This window comes from Sphaerodactylus townsendi, linkage group LG10 (assembly GCF_021028975.2).
Source record: "Sphaerodactylus townsendi isolate TG3544 linkage group LG10, MPM_Stown_v2.3, whole genome shotgun sequence".
Classification (NCBI taxonomy): domain Eukaryota; kingdom Metazoa; phylum Chordata; class Lepidosauria; order Squamata; family Sphaerodactylidae; genus Sphaerodactylus; species Sphaerodactylus townsendi.
The window spans coordinates 8,379,763-8,396,118 of record NC_059434.1 but is presented as its reverse complement, the minus strand read 5'-3'; the positions used below and the strand labels follow the sequence as shown (position 1 = coordinate 8,396,118).

General features: G+C 44.2%; 1 protein-coding gene across 1 annotated transcript in view; it reads right to left on the bottom strand.

Moving 5' to 3' along the window:
* Positions 1-1,275: 1,275 nt before the first annotated feature.
* Positions 1,276-16,356, bottom strand: part of SLIT2 (slit guidance ligand 2) — a 376,356-nt gene continuing 361,275 nt past the window's right edge. The window contains 4 exon segments of the mRNA XM_048508707.1: positions 1,276-3,165; positions 4,398-4,609; positions 6,911-7,199; positions 8,782-8,936. Coding sequence (XP_048364664.1) covers positions 2,924-3,165; positions 4,398-4,609; positions 6,911-7,199; positions 8,782-8,936 — 898 coding nt within the window. The 3' untranslated portion in view covers positions 1,276-2,923.

Here is a 16,356-nt window from a genome sequence, read left to right as displayed (position 1 = left end):
TGCGTGCATTCGTTTCCCGCCCAAGGACTGGTGCAGCGGCTGCATCCTTGCCACAGCCCCGCACAGGAAGGCCCCATCCCAGAATGCCCGGCCATGCCCCCGTCGTGCCCCACCCAGCCTCATTGGAGCTACGCCACAGTTTGAATCCCACCGCCATGGCAACCTGTTACTAAAATTTTTGAATCCCACCACTGCTTCCCTTCCTCTTCTCATCACAGACACCTTGCGAGGTAGGTGGGGCTGAGAGAGTTCTGAGAGAACTGTGACTAGCCCCAGGTCACCCAACAGGTTTCGTGTGTAGGAGTGGGGAAACAAACTTGGACCACCAGGTTAGAGTCCACCACTCTGAACCACTACACCACGCTGAGGCAGTCCCCTGAAATTTCTTCTTTCTGATATTCATAAGGGGGAAATGCCTCTTTATGATATATATCCCTTTCTGGTATGCCTCTGAAGGTAGTGATTCCCTTTGGCCACTGTTGGATCCTTCCAGCTTGAATTTGCCTAATCTCCTTTTAAAGGCATCCATGTCTATGCCCATCGCTATGTTCTCTGGCTGTGAATTCCTCATTTAAATCGCTCCTTGGGTGAAGACGTATTTCCCTTTTGTCCATCTTGAATCTACTGCCCATCAATGCTCCTAAGTCTTACTGTTTTGGGAGAGGGAGAAAAAGATCTCTGTCCACCTCATGCACAATTTTATGAATCTCTATCACAGTGTTTCCCAACCTTTTCGAGGTCAGGGTACCCTTGACCTCACTCTTCATATCTCACGGTACCCCTGCCGCCACCCTCCACCTTCCCCTCCCATTGCCCCTGCTTGCCACACCCCCCACCTTCTCCTCCCAGGGTGAAGGGAAGCACTGGGGGTGAGGGTGGCTGCTGACCTTGTGGCAGGCCCTGCCCCATGGGCCAGCTCCATGTCCTTGCTGGCACCGGTGGGAGACACCACAAAAGCGAGGGGGGGCGGTAGTGTTGCCGCGGTACCCCTGGAACATGCTCACGGCACCCCAGGGTACCACGGAACCCTGGTCAAGAATGGCTGCTCTATCACATTCCTTCAGTCTTTTTTCCTACACTGAGGACTTGGCTGGTCTAATAACTGAAGCTGAAATATATGGTACTTGTGAGAATTTGTCTTCCAGTTTTTCAGCAACGTAACCCTTTAAAGAGGGGAATTTTGTCAAATTAGATTTTTTTTAAAGCTGATGGGTGTTTACATACGAGCACAGTAAATGGGTTAAACGTCTTGGAAGAATACAATTAAAAACTGGCACCAAAGTAAATATCTGTTTAATTTACAAACATCAGTAAATTTACTGATATCAGTCGAGATCAGACACAGCCACACTGTATAACACATGTACATCTAATTTTTTTTCTTTTTTAAAAAAATTAAAAAACCTTTTCACAGGGTACCCCAAGATTTATTGAAAGAAGAACACAACCCAATGTGAAGAATTATTACCAATTTTATATTGTGATTTAGCAGCAACATAGTTAACAAAGGAAAACATTAGGGCAATAAAGTAGTTTTAATATTTTTTGGGGGGGTGGGGAATCACAGTTCTTGGAAATACAACCTCTCTTTTTTAATTTTAAAGATAAGGAACTCCAAAGAAATATCAGTTTCTAAAGATCTACTTCCCAGAGTCATTTTCTACACACCAGTTCATTTGCTGTAAATTAATGTATATTTAGGGAAACACTCAATTCTATACACTTCCCATCTATGGTAAAGACATTTTTCATCTCTCATACATTACAGGGATGTAGGAGGCGACTTATTTTTTGCTACCATGAAAACTACAATGGATAGTTGCTTCCAGTTTCGTCAGTGACACCACATGATAGGCTGCTAGGGAGAAATAATTAAAGAACCCAGACCAAATCTATTTTACCCCAAGAGAATACGCTATGTTAGTCCTATTGCAAATATCCTGATTTCATGTCTTAAAAAAACCCAGAAAATACAAAAATATCAGGACAAATATAAATTAATATATATTAAAGCACTGAAAAAAAACAGTAAAAGGGGTAGCCTAAAATGTTAAGTACAATGTACTTTGAAACAATAAATATTTCTCAATAAACTGAATACTGTATAGAGCTGTTCATAACTCATAGAAACAAAAACTCCATATTATACCTAATTTTCTCAACAATAATCTATTTTTTTTTTACCCTTAACATTTATAGTACAAAAAATTAATACTGGGAAAAGGGTGGGTGAACACTCGATTTCTTCTTTTGCCAACACGCCCAGGGAAAAGTGTAGATCAGGAGATTTCGGGATCGTGGGGGGATACTCTTCCGTCCAGGAGGTGAGATCCCCCGTTTCCCCCCCCCCACACACCCTCAACTTGCATATGGAACGGCATACAAAACACATCACGTACATTTGTTAAACTTGCACAAGTGGATTCTTTTCACCTGCCATTCTTCTTCCCACCTCCTGGAAGAGTCTGATATGGTCTTGTCAAAAGAATACAAAACCTCCTCAAAAACTATTGTTCAGTAAAAAAAGAAGTCTCCTATTCCTATTGATCAGTAAGACTGAAGGGTAGAAAGTCATGTGGAAGGTGCTTGTGTTTATCCTCAGCATGTTATAAAGGACTGACGTTAAAAGCAGTTAAGTTTCCAATCATTGCTGAAACGTTACTGGGTCTTTATTTTAACTTTTTCTTTTTCCTTTAACGCTCCTCTAGGTCAGAAGAAGTCTCACAGTTCAAGCCTCTGATTTTAATTTTTTTTTTGCAAGCGAAGAAAAAAACGAAGTCTTTATTCTCATAATAAAAATAAGTCTGTTCTGTATTTTACAATATATTTCAAATCTTTCCACTATGTAGCAATAATTAGTCCGACATGGTCAATAAGTATACAACATTTAAAAAAAATAGACGTGGGCAAAAACGGAGCACGCTTAGGAGGGGCATTTCGTACAGCCACACTTCACCACTTTCTCAACTTCGTCCACGAAAGAGGACCCGTCAGTGCATTCAAAAGAGTATTTCCTCCTCTTGGTCCTCAGCGGCCCGCAGCACGGCCCAGTCGAACACCCTCCTTGGCACTCTAGTCTCGATACCTTCTTGGTCGTCTGGCACGCGGCGTAGCCTCGCTGCTTTTGGAAGTAATCTCGGATTCGTTCCCCTCGACAAGAGATTTCTGAAACGTGAAGGAAAAGAACACTTGCCAAATTACATACCTTTTTAACGAAATCGGTCCTAAAACGGCCGCTAACGCATGGTTCTAATAAGAGACTTCTAAATATGGTTCTAGGTTTGCGCTGAGGTTGCGTTACAAAATGGAAAATAACGGTCTCGAGACACAGAATTAAAACTGGACGACACTTCTTCAGATCGGCGTATTTTGCAGTGATGATTTATATCCAAACCATAAATACAGTATTATTACAATAACAAGAAAATTGGAAATGTAAATCTTTTTTCTTTATTACAAAAATACACATCTCTCCTTAATGGCACAAACAGCTGGTTTCTTTTACCGCTGAGACTATACGCAATTTCATTTATTAGACCTGGAGTTAAATATTGTTCAATCTGTTATTTAATAGATGTTACATTCCACTAACTGCATAAATTACCAAAGCATAAACCAGTTTAAATAGAAGACATCTGGTTTAAAGGCTTGGACCGCCCCCACCCCCTTCAATTCTAGTCATACTGATGCAAAGTATGAAATAAATAAATGTCAGTTCATGAAAGGAAGACAGCAGGAGAGAAAGGGGCAGAGAGAAAAGGAAGACAGCCTTGATAGACAAAGGGAGAGAAGAACAAGACAATGGAAGGAAACAGGCATCCTGTGACATCTGTCTCACCTGTATAATTCGCTGTGATAAATCAGCTGAAGATGAGAGGTCAAAAGTAGAGTTTGTGATAAAACTAGGAGCAGAATCATTGGATTTGGCTTCTCAGTTGCAGAAAGCAGAGAAACAATAAATACAGAAAGATACAGCAGGTAAAAGGTGGCAGTTTAAATATAGCAAAAAGTCGCTTTTGAATAAAGTAAAAAAGGGGTGACAGCAAAATATATGATGGCGAGGAAAAATTTCCCAAATGTTAATATAAAATGCAAGATGCCTAAAAAAGAAAGAAAGAAAATATCCCCCCCCCTCCATTCTTCATTACAACATAATAATGCTAAAAAAAATTTAAAACTTATAAAAAGATATTTTTTTTCTTTTGGGGACCAGCTCTGTACAGTTTATAAAGGGGAAAACAGAAACGCAAAAACAAAACACACACATACACTCTGGGACAAAGAAAAATGGACTTAATGTGGGTAAGAATGGAATGAATGTTTTTGTCATCTTAAATCTTTGGATGATAAAACGACCGCAGCCGTGTGAGTCAACCAAAAACAGACTGATGATCTACCTTGATCGCAGCTGTCCCCAGTGTATCCGCTGCTGCATTCGCAATACGGTTTCCCAAGGCCTGAAAGCCGACATTTACCATGTTTACATCGGATGGACTGGCAGGGGTTAAACAGTTCTCCATCTTCATCACAGAGGACGCCCCCATGTCCCTGCAGGCATTTACAACTGTATGAAAACGCATTGATTGGCAAGCAGGTACCATGCACACATCTACAGGGGGAGACAAGCCCAAGAGAATAAAAAGAAATTATTTCTCCAAACGAAGGCAACGCAATATTGGCTATCAATGCTTTGGACTGTATTTAAAAAAATAAAGGAAATTGCGTCAAGTTTTGGGCCTCGCCCCTTTTTTCAGAAGGTGCTTGTTTGGAAAGCCATGGCGAAACAGTTTAATGGGATTGCTTGGTCTGCAAGGTTAGTGCAAGCGTATGGACGCTATTGGGTTAGTGCTGGAATATTGCCACTGTAGATGTGTTATGGAAGACCTGAGCAGCATGTCACAGGTACCAGGTTATGCTTTCCTCAAGTAATAGGGCTCTTCCCCCCCTCCCCCCCCCACCCCCCACTTTGCGAGATACTGTGCGGGCAAGGAATGCATAATCTGGCTGAAAGTGACTCAATTTGAAACAGATATTAAAGTTTGCAAGGAGAAAAAGCCCCAACTCACCTGCATTCTCTGCCCCTCCCCCACCCCGCAGAGCCCTCTGCTTAAAAACAAAACAAAACTGGAAGTTTCATGCTCAACAGAAATTGCAATTCATTCAGACGCTATGAAGATGCCGGAGCTGGGAGAAGCGCTGATGGTTTTGGAGATGGCTCTTGTAACCACTTGTAATCGGTGGTGGGATTCAAACATTTTAACAACAGGTTCCGATGGTGGTGGGATTCAAATAATGACTGTTTAAAAGTATTTTTAATAAAAGTATTAAAAAAAATTTTAATATCACTTTTTTATTTTAAGTATTAAAAATATTAATACTTAATAAAAATATTTTAAGTATTTAAAAAGTGATATTTTGAATTTTAACAACAGGTTCTACAGAAACTTCGGAACCCCCTGAATCCCACCTCTGCTTGCATCAATCCAAGTTGGCCAACTTTCCACCCAACAGAATTCAAAGTTATTTCGCAGTAGAATAAGCTTTCGAGTTTAAGGAAAGCAGGGTTAGACACAGTGTTAGATGTTCATGGACTACAATAGGCCACGCTGGCAGGGGCTGATGGGAATTGTAGTCCATGAACATCTGGAGCACCATAGGTTGGCCACGCCTGTGTTAGATAGTTAGATGACATTCAGAGGTGGTCATAGTAATTTTAGTGTGCAAAGCAAAAGTTCAGGATGGGGACCTAGAACTACTGCCATCTCCCTACTGCTTCCCCTCCCCCCCATGGGGGCCAAGTAAGGGGTAGCCTCTTTCTAACCCATGTGAAGTGGATGGGAGCCACTACTGCTGCTGAATGGAGCAGTGCAATTGTGGGCGAGAGCCCCCTCTCCCAAGGAGACAAGGCTGTAAGGGGCTGTGGACCCCCATGTACGGACCCTGGAGTACCTGCTGCGGCTTTCCATTAGCTAAGAGCACTTCTAATGACATTTGGTTTATATGCAAGGTACAATTTAAGAACCAGAAGATGAGCAGAATTAAAGAACAGTAGTCAGAGTGTCAGACAAAGGAGGGACCATTTGACCGCCAATTAAAACAGGGGTAACCAGAAATTCAAAGGCTGTGCCTCTAGAATAGCCATTTCAGGGCTCCCATCCTGTCTAGCTTGACCTTGATTCTGAATCAAAGCTTTCTCCCATCATTTTAATCAGTCTTAAAACTGTCTCCCCCAAAGTAGAGGAGAAACATACAGTGAATGCAGAGTTTCCCCCACGAAAGTCTAAAACCAGTGTGGGGAAGGTGATTCTGAGCTGGAAAAGGACAAAGTTACCCCCAAGCCTCCATCCCGCCCCCCCTCCAATCTTCGTAACTTAGCAAAGGACAGGATCAAGTGCGATTCTGCATAATTTCATCGCATCACACGAAAGAAGGCAGAAAATCGCAGCTTCATTTACTGAGTTCCTGACAATTAATCAGCAGCGGTGTAGTGGTTAAGAGCAAGCGCATTCTAATCTGGAGAAACCGGGTTTGATTCCCCGCTCTGCCACTTGAGCTGTGGAGGCTTATCTGGGGAATTCAGATTAGCCTGGGCACTCCCACACACACCAGCTGGGTGACCTTGGGCTAGTCACCTTCTATTACTGTTTCAAAATATGTTTGCTGAGTTACTAAATGTTGTGATTGTTGTTTATGATATGTTGGTTGTAAGCCACCCTGAGCCCTTCGGGGGGAGGGCAGGCTATAAGTGTGAATGAATGAATGAATGAATGAATGAATGAATGAATGAATGAACGAACGAACAAACAGACGAACGGACGGACGGACGGACGGACGAACGAACGAACGAACAAATAAATAAAGGATACCATCTCGCCATTAGGTATTCGAAGACACTGGAAAGTAGACTTACTTATTTCCTAGACAAGGATCATTAGTTTGCTGATCGCAAAGCTGGCCGGTCCATCCTCCATCGCACTCACAGGAAAAGCCTGACTGGCTCGTCACGTGGCATGTCCCGTGGAGGCACATCTTCGTGTGACACGGCTCACAGCCAGGGAGGATCCCCATCTGCAGCGGGACGTTCCTGAAGTCCTGCAGTTCACTGTTGATGTACAAATTGCGGATGCAGCCTTGGAAGCTGGTGCCATTTTGACCCGGGGGCTGGTGCAAAGCAGCAACGTTGTTCTTCATGGGCACCCCTGGAAAACAAACAGGGCGGCAACTCCCTTGAGATGAATCGTGGTCGTTACTTGAAGGCTGTTCCTGTTTATTCCAAATAATTCATTGTAAGATCACCATTAGAAGCCACAGAGGTTGGAGCTGTTTCCCCGAAAATAAGACAGGGCCTTATATTAATTTTTGCTCCAAAAGATGCGTTAGGGCTTATTTTCAGGGGATGTCTTATTTTTTTTTCAAGATTTTGTGCCCCCCCCCCCCATGTGACCAGTTCAGCTGCACCGGGAAATCTGTAACTAGGGCTTATTTTTGGGGTAGGTCTTATTTTTGGGGAACCAGGGTATGAAGAAGAATAAGAGTTTTGGGTTTATAGCCCACCTTTCTCTCCTGTTGGGGGACACAAGGCACTTACAGACTCCTTTCCCTTCTTCTCCCCATAGCAGATACCTTGTGAGGTAGGTGAAGCTGAGAGAGTTTTGACTGGGCCACGGTCACCCAGCAGGAATGTAGGAGAGGGAAAGCAAAACTGGTTCACCAGATAAGAGTCTGCCGCTCATGTGGAGGAGTGGAAAATGACACTCAGTTCTGCACATTAGTGGAGTATATATACTGTGAGGTCAAAAGGTGAGGCCATCTGAATAGAGTAGCCTGGCATGTGAGTCACAGAGAAGTCTGTAGCATGGGAGTAACAGTATATATACTCCACTTGCTTTCCATTCCTACCATCAGATCCTCTGAAGATGCCAGCCACAGATGCAGGCGAAACGTCAGGAGAGAATGCTGCTAGAACACGGCCATACAGCCCAGAAACCACACAGCACCCCAGTGATTCCGGCCGTGAAAGCCTTCGACAATACAAGAAACCCATCTTCTCATGACATGCCTCTGAAGATGCCAGCCCTCAATGTGGCAAAACATTAGGAGCGAAAACTACCAGACCACAGCCACAAAGCCCCGGAAAACCCACAACAGCCAGTTGATTTGGGTCATGAAAGCCTTCGAAATCACCACCCTGTTATCATACTGCATGGATTCTGCTTGCCTAACCGTTGATGGTTGTTGAGTTTATTACCCATTAGGTCGCCTGGAAAAATTTTTTTTTATTTGACCTGAAAATGGCCATGCATCGAATCTGATTCAGCAGATTTTGATCAACCCCAAGCCTCAGATATTTTTAATAATATTTTTACTAATTTTCTCAAATATAATTCACAAACGTGAAAAAGAAATATCGAATAAGAAAAAAAGAGAGAAAAGAAATACAGCTACTCATAAGTTACATACATTCCAATACACTGGATCTCAAAATTACAACACTAATATCATTTAGAGTGAACATTCTATAATTTTAAAATTAATTGCCTTCTAACCTTCAGTTCCAAAACAGCAATAAGAATCTAATAATCAGTTACTTATATCTTATCCATTCACAATTTAATAATCTTACTCCCAAGCCGCAGTTATAATGTCAATGTACCACTATGAAATCATAGCTGTCACAAACAATACTATTAGTTTCACTTGGAATATTATATTATCATTCCTATTCTCCCAGATTCTGTGAGCTATTCATATCTACCTATATAAGGCAATGCGTTCTCCTACCTCCCATATACAGCGGTGAGTCAAAATTCAAAGTGGATTGTTTCGACAAGTTGGAAATGACTTTAGGACTTCCTCCATCCACAGACAAAGATAGACTCTGATCCATGGCCAGTAACTCAACTACGTGGAAGTTACCATCATTGATAGTTTCGACACTGAAAAAAAGAACAAGCAAACTTAATTTCTTAAGTATCTGTGTCCCTGTAAGAAAATTTAGACATATTAACAGCTGCACAACTAATTTACTATCTGAGTATACTCCAAGAGCTCAAGCTTAGATGGATATACACAAGGGCTCATTGTAATTCCTTCCCTTGTTCTGTACTCCAAGGGAGGTTTCTTAAAACTGACTTGCAAGAGCAGAAATGCCCCCACTGTACTATAGTGGTGCAATCCATGGAACACATAATGCTGACCATTCCCCAAATAATGTAAGAAGATAGGACCAGGTTTCTTGACTCTTCTTCCTGCTAAGTTTAAGGAATACTCTGTTGCCGGGAAGGTTGCATTCCTACTAAACAACTCTTCTTCTGTGATTTTAAATTCTGTAGCTAGGTTCCTTTTAGGAACTTTGGAATAATACCTGTGATGGTTTTATGTATGGAACATTTGCCTGGATAATGCTGGTTGTTATATTGGTATTATGCCTAACAAAGGTTTTATGTATGTAACTAATTTACTACAGGGAGCTGGTTGTTGTGGGTTTTCTGCGCTGTGTGGCCGTGGTCTGGTAGATCTTATTCCTAACGTTTCTCCTGCTTCTGTGCCTGGTATCTTCAGAAACGTATCACAGTGTGTAACACACTTCTCTCCGTGATACACCTCTGAAGATGTCATCCACAGATGCAGACGAAACGTTAGGAACAAGATCTACCAGACCACGGCCATACAGCCCAGAAAACCCACAACAACCAGTTGAATCTGGTCATGAAAGCCTTCGACAGTGCATTACTACAGGCAGTTCGCATTCTGAAAACTTGAAAGAACAGGCTAGGTAAATGCCCCTGACTTCTGGCAATGATTTTCAATTGCATTTTTTATTTTTTGCAGTGAATACCTGTTGATTGTGGGCAAGATATTAGATATCATGAGCTGTTGGATGTCAGGACCAAGCCTGTCAATGCCCAGATGTGTAAGTGCCCAGATGTGTAAGAATTGCAAATGTTTTCCTGTAACTGCTTTTCTGTTTCCCTCTTCCCTTCCTGGCAATTCCCTGGCGCCAGCTCTCCTGCAAGAAGATGTGAATGGTTCCCAGGTTCTTTGAAGCTCTGTAGTGCAAATGTTGTAGAATTTGTAAAGCACATTTGGTGTGGGACAAATGGGGGGGGGTGAAGGATATAATCTCTGGATCTAAGCTGGAGAGCTTAGATTCAGCTTTCTATTGTTACTCTACGTGTTGTTAGAAATAAACTGCTTTAGGAATTTCCTACGGTCTCTGTTATTTTCACGTTTGAAAGCCTGACATGGGAAACCCAAGGAATTATACTTCCTCGTCAATGAATAAGTTCACATGCAGTTAAGGTTCCTGAAGCAGGTGAGTTGCAGCCCTGACCCAAAATGTGTGGCTAAAGGCACATGATAGTTGAGACTCTTTCTTAGAAATGTGCAGTTTCCCTACTCACTTGGCACTTCCGCTCAACTATTCCTAGCTATTCATATATCCTTGCCCTGACTGTCTCTTACCTCTAGGGCAGGCTATGAGTTTCCAAAAAGCAATGAGCCAAATTAGAAGTGATGAAGATCGCTGATCATGTCAAGACAAACGACATAGCGAGATTCAGATCAGGGGGAAGACAGATTCAGCCTTCAGAACCCGCACTAGGTTTTGCCAGTCGAAAGGGCTTACAATCTCCTTGCCCTTCCCCCCTCACAACAAACACCAGAGGTGGGATCCAGCAGGTTCTCACCAGTTCCCGAGAGTGGGTTACTAATTATTTGTGTGTGCCGAGAGGGGGTTACTAATTGGGTCTTCTTTTCTGTTAGAAATCCCATTAGGTCAAAAAATCATAAAGTCCTGTTGTTTCCTATGTGGCTGGTTAGCGAAGGTAGAAAACGGGATAATTCTCCCTGTTGGGCTGTTTTAAAAACATGTTTTAGAAATATGGTAAAGTTCCTAGTTTAAGGAAAGTACCCTTCTTTTGATTTCTAGAAACAAAATTAAGTATTTGAAAGTATTAAGTATTTGACATGCAGTCCATTCGAGGGAGAAACAATTAATTTCTGTTGGCAGTGCATCGATAGGACTTGCTAGAATGAGTTTAAATTATGGACAGAAAGATACCAGCTGGAAATTAGGAACTTTTTTTTTTACAGTAAGAGTTTCTTACAGTAACAGAAAAATTATTAATGCCCCGCTCCCGGAATGCCCGACCACTCCCCCGTCGTGCCCTGCCCAGCCCCTTTGGCGCTACGCCACTGTTTGAATCCCACCACCATGGGAACCTGTTACTAAAATTTTTGGATCCCACCACTGACAAACACCCTGTGAGGTGGGTGGGGCTGGGAGAGCTCTGGAAAGCTGTGACTAGCCCAAGGTCACCCAGCTGGCGTGTGTGGGAGTGCACAGGCCTGAATTCCCCAGATAAGCTCCTCCACACCCTTGTATGAGCTGGGACACCCAAACCCGGTTCCTCCAGATTAGAATGCACCTGCTCTTAACCACTACGCCACTGCTGCTCCTGCTGGTCCTTCAAAACCCCTTCCAAACACCTCTTCTTGGTCATCAAGACTAAGCAGGTGTTGAGTGTCCTCTCTTCTCGCTGTATAACCCTGATCCAAATAGTGGGTGCATTTTGCCGTGTATAGGCAGTCGACTATTTAATTCCAGCCCTGTCAGGGTTAGTGAGCGGCTCTGCATATGGGCCAGGACAGCCTTCCCTCCAGACTGTGTCCTCTCCGTCCCAATGCATTGAAGAAAAGTTCCAACATAGAAAGGAAAATCTGAGAACAGACTGGGGATTAGGGCAATTGTGCTTGAACTTTCCATCCTGGAGCACCCTGTGGAATTGGGACAGTGCAAGAAAGAGGGACGTTGACTAGCTCATGAACTCAAAGGCCGCTTCCGCACGGCCACAACGGGGGTTGGGTCGGCGTACATGATGCTGACCCAACTCCCCCGGGACCGTTCACAAGAACAGGCCCGGAAACTACCGGGAAGACGGTGCCATGCTGCGCCGTCGCCCGGTCGACTCACCTTCCCTGCAACCGTCCGGCATGTCGCCGAGGCCAGGGGACACGCCCCCTGCCCTGCGTGACCACTCCAGAGTCGCAGGGCAGGGGGGCGTGTCCCCAGGCCTCGGCAACACGCCTGACGGTCGCAGAGAAGGTAAGTCAAGTGGGACAGGGGGGAGGGATGGCGCCTTCCAGCCACTGCCGTTCGCATGGCAGCGGTTGGAAGCCGCTGTTTCCCAAAAACCTCGCTCAGGGAGCGAGGTTGGGGAGCAGGCGAAGCGTCAGTGCCACTGAAGGGAGGGAAGCGAGGGTGAAGCATGGCTGCCCGAAGCAGCTGCTCTCATGCTATCTTTTGAACAGCTCCCTGAGGACGGTGTTTTTGCAGTCCCCAGGGCACTGTTTTTGGCCTGTATGGACAGGGCCAAAGACACACACAACAAAGCCACTGGCGCGCAGCAGAGAGGCACCGGAACAACATCCAATAGTATAAATGCAAACAAAAGCATAATAGTAGAGGATGGAGAAATGAATTCGCTAGAGCAACTTTTCAGCATTTTGAGGGGTGGGGAGAAGGCTCCAGGCAAGATTTCAAGGCCTGTTCTTGGGCAAGTTCAAGATTATATTACCCAAATGCACTACATTTAAGAGCAGTTTTTGTGATTTGTTATTTATTCTTAATAACAGGCAGAAGCAGCGGACTTGCAATGAGTTGTGGGAAGGGGATCTCACTTTTCTCTTAGAAATGTGGAAACAGAACTCTCTATCACATGCTGCTTCTTAAAGAATTAGTTTTAAGCAGATTTCAAATATACACAACTAGACCACATTGGAACAACTATGAAAACCAATCACAAGCTTATAAAATTTCTCGACTGAAAGAAGAGGAGGAGTTTGGATTCATACCCCTCTTTTCCCAACTGTAAGGAGTCTCAAAGTGGCTCACAAATTCCTTGCCTTCCTCTCCCCACAACAGACACCCTGTAAGGTAGGTGGGGCTGAGAGAGTTCTGACAGAACTGTGACTAACCCTGCAGGCTTCACGTGTAGGAGCGGGGAAACAAACCTGACGATAGTACGATTATCTTCTAATAAAAGGGGTAATGCCTCCATATAATCTATGTTTTGGGGCAAAGGAAAAACTAAAAGATTTCTGGCCTCAGAAAAACAGTTACATTCAAAAATCATGTGATGTAGAGTGTCTATACCAGAGGTGTCCAACTCTGGCGCTTCAGATGTTCATGGACTACAATCAGTGGTGGGATCCAAAAATGTTAATAACAGGTTCTGACAGTGGTGGGATTCAAACAGTGGTGCCACCACACAAACGCACCTCCAGTCCCTATTGGGCAGGGAGGTTGCTTTAGTAACCCCTTCTCGGCACTCAGAAAAAATTAGTAACCACTTCTAGAGAAGCGGTGAGAACTGGTTGGATCCCACCTCTGACGACAATTCTCATCAGCTCTGCAGGGGCTGATGGGAATTGTAGTCTATGGACATCTGAAGTACCAGAGTTGGACACCCCTGGTCTATACCACCTATGCAACATAGAAACAGAGTTGGAGGGACCCCATTTAGTCCAACCCCCTGATTAATGCAGGACATTCACATCTACCCACTGTCAGGCCTGCACCATTCTTGGCCTGGCAGTTTGCATGTCCGCATCAAGGCCCCAGCTGGCCCAGCCGTTATCATCGCCTGAGGCGAAGGAGGCCTCCCCCTGCTCACATGTAACTAGTCAAGAGAGCTTAAATGTTCACTCTTATCTGCCTTCCTCCGAAGGAGTGAACCGCCTGTCCGTAAACAATGCTTCTGTTCCCACCGTCCTTTATAATGCTGATATTATGGGGATGTGAGGGTGGAGGGGGGATTATGGGTTGAACCCAGTGGTGGGATCCAAAAATTTTAGTAACAGGTTCCCATGGTGGTGGGATTCAAACTGTGGCGTAGCGCCAATGGGGCTGGACGGGGCACAATGGGAGCGTGGCCAGGCATTCCGGGGGCGGGGCTGTGGCAAGGACGCAGCCGCTGCACCGGTCCTTGGGCGGGAAATGAATGCACACAGGCGCAGGCTGCCACGCACACTGGTGCACCTCCTGCTAGACTGCTTCAAGTTCTGCACGCTACTGCTGAGAGGAGGGGCGTGACTAAGGCAAAAATCACGTGGCAAAATCACCAATTAGTAACCCCTTCTCGGCGCACACAAATAATTAGTAACCTACTCTCGGGAACCTGCTGGATCCCACCTCTGGTTGAACCATACTATAACTTACATGTAAATACTTCAGTTTTGGCTATCTGAGCCCTGGGCTGACACGGTTCCAATAAAGCTCTTGAAACCTTCTTGAGTCTCGTTTGATGACCGGAGTAACAGACCCTAACACCTACTCACCCCCATCCCCCAGTGACTCCTACTTTATGTCCAGAGGAAGAGGGGAAAAATCAAGATCCCTGGGTCAGCAACTTGCCAGTTTTAGGAGATGACTGCCAGTTTCTCATCTCTGCTGGTCTGACCTTAAACTCCTCTCCCTTTGGTAAAAGCAAATATGGAACTCTTTAAAAAGAAATTACAACTTTTGTTTAACATTAAAGAATGAGATCTTAATTTTTTTGTGTGCTTCATTGTTTCTATTGGCCTTTTGGTACTATGGTAATCCTGCTTTTATCCAATGTGCCTGAATCTAGGCTATGGAAATTAATATGTTTGCCGCACAAATTGCAATACTTTTTCAGAACTATAAACACAGGCATTATAAAGATGAACAGGGCATCTGAAAACGCTTTCCAAAGAGAAATGTTCAAAGGGTGCTGTTATTGTATAGAAAATACTGGATTTTACATATACGTTTTAAAAAAAATTCATACATATTTTCTTAGCAATCTACTAACATCTGGGGGCCTTTAATATTATTGCTTAACAAAGTTTAGCATTATTTCCCCAGGGTATGGATGCAAGCTTTTCATTCCATTTGGCTATTTGAGAGGAATTATTGGAAAAACTTATTTCAAACAGGCAGGCAGCTGCTTATAAAGTATCAAAAATATCAGACAAAGTGCTCACTCTTCAGGCCAAAAGTGCTGTGATGGTGGAAAGATGCCCCTCATTCAAGCTATTGTGCCAGGCTTACGGTTGAGCAGCAACAGGTGTGCGTCCTGCGCCCCGCTACGCACTGGCGGGCACTGGGTGCAGTGTGTCCCCCCAGCGCTACGCCACTGGGTATAAATCCAAAACTCTTCTTCTTCATTCTTGCTTTGCTGCTAATCTCCCCCTCAGTCCTTGCACTCACTTATCCATTTCCTCTCCCACTGCAACCTTTCCAATTCCTTGTTCCCCCCCCTTCACCACTCCCCACCCCTGGCCACCGCCCCTAATGGCTCCTATCCCCCACACCTAGAATGGGCAATTCCTACCTTGTCTTTACTTTTACACTAGTTGCTTTGGGAAGATTTTAACTCCAAATTGATTGATTTAATTTGCAGTGGCGTAGGAGGTTAAGAGCTCGTGTATCTAATCTGGAGGAACCGGGTTTGATTCCCAGCTCTGCCGCCTAAGCTGTGGAGGCTTATCTGGGGAATTCAGATTAGCCTGTGCACTCCCACACAGGCCAGCAGGGTGACCTTGGGCTAGTCACAGCTTCTCGGAGCTCTCTCAGCCCCACCCACCTCACAGGGTGTTTGTTATGAGGGGGGAACGGCAAGGAGATTGTAAGCCCCTTTGAGTCTCCTGCAGGAGAGAAAGGGGGATATAAATCCAAAACTCCTCCTCCTCCTCCTCCTCCTCCTCCTCCCTTCCTCCCTCTTCTCTTCTTCTTCTTCTTCTTCTTCTTCTTCTTCTTCTTCTTCTTCTTCTTCTTCTTCTTCTTCTTCTTCTTCTTCTTCTTCTTCTTCTTCTTTATTTAACACAAACCTGAGGGTGTTTTGGTTTTTTTTGTTAACCCAGGTTTGTAGACAATCCCTTACAGGGTTTTTGGGGATATGAATAGAGGCAGCACTCATGGGAATTAGATACCGGATATGTTAGTATTAAAAATTTTTTCATTTTAAACCAGGTTAGTTTTTGAATATAAAGCTGAAACTTAAAAAACAAAAGATCTTTTGGAAGAAGAAGCGTTTGGATTTATACCCCGCTTTTGTCAACTTCAAGGAATCTCGAAGTGGCTTGCAACCCTTTTCGTTCCTCTTCCCCCAGCAGGCACCTTGTGAGGTAGGTGGGGTTGAGAGAGTTCAGAGAGAACTGCAACTGGCCCAAGGTCACCCAGCAGGCTTCATGTGGCAGAATAAGGGAACAAACCCAGTTCACCAGATTAGAGTCTGCCATTGAAGTGGAGATTGGGGAATCAAACCTGGTTCCACAGATTAGAATCCACTGCTGTTAAACACCACACCACAACGGCTTTCTGACTTACAG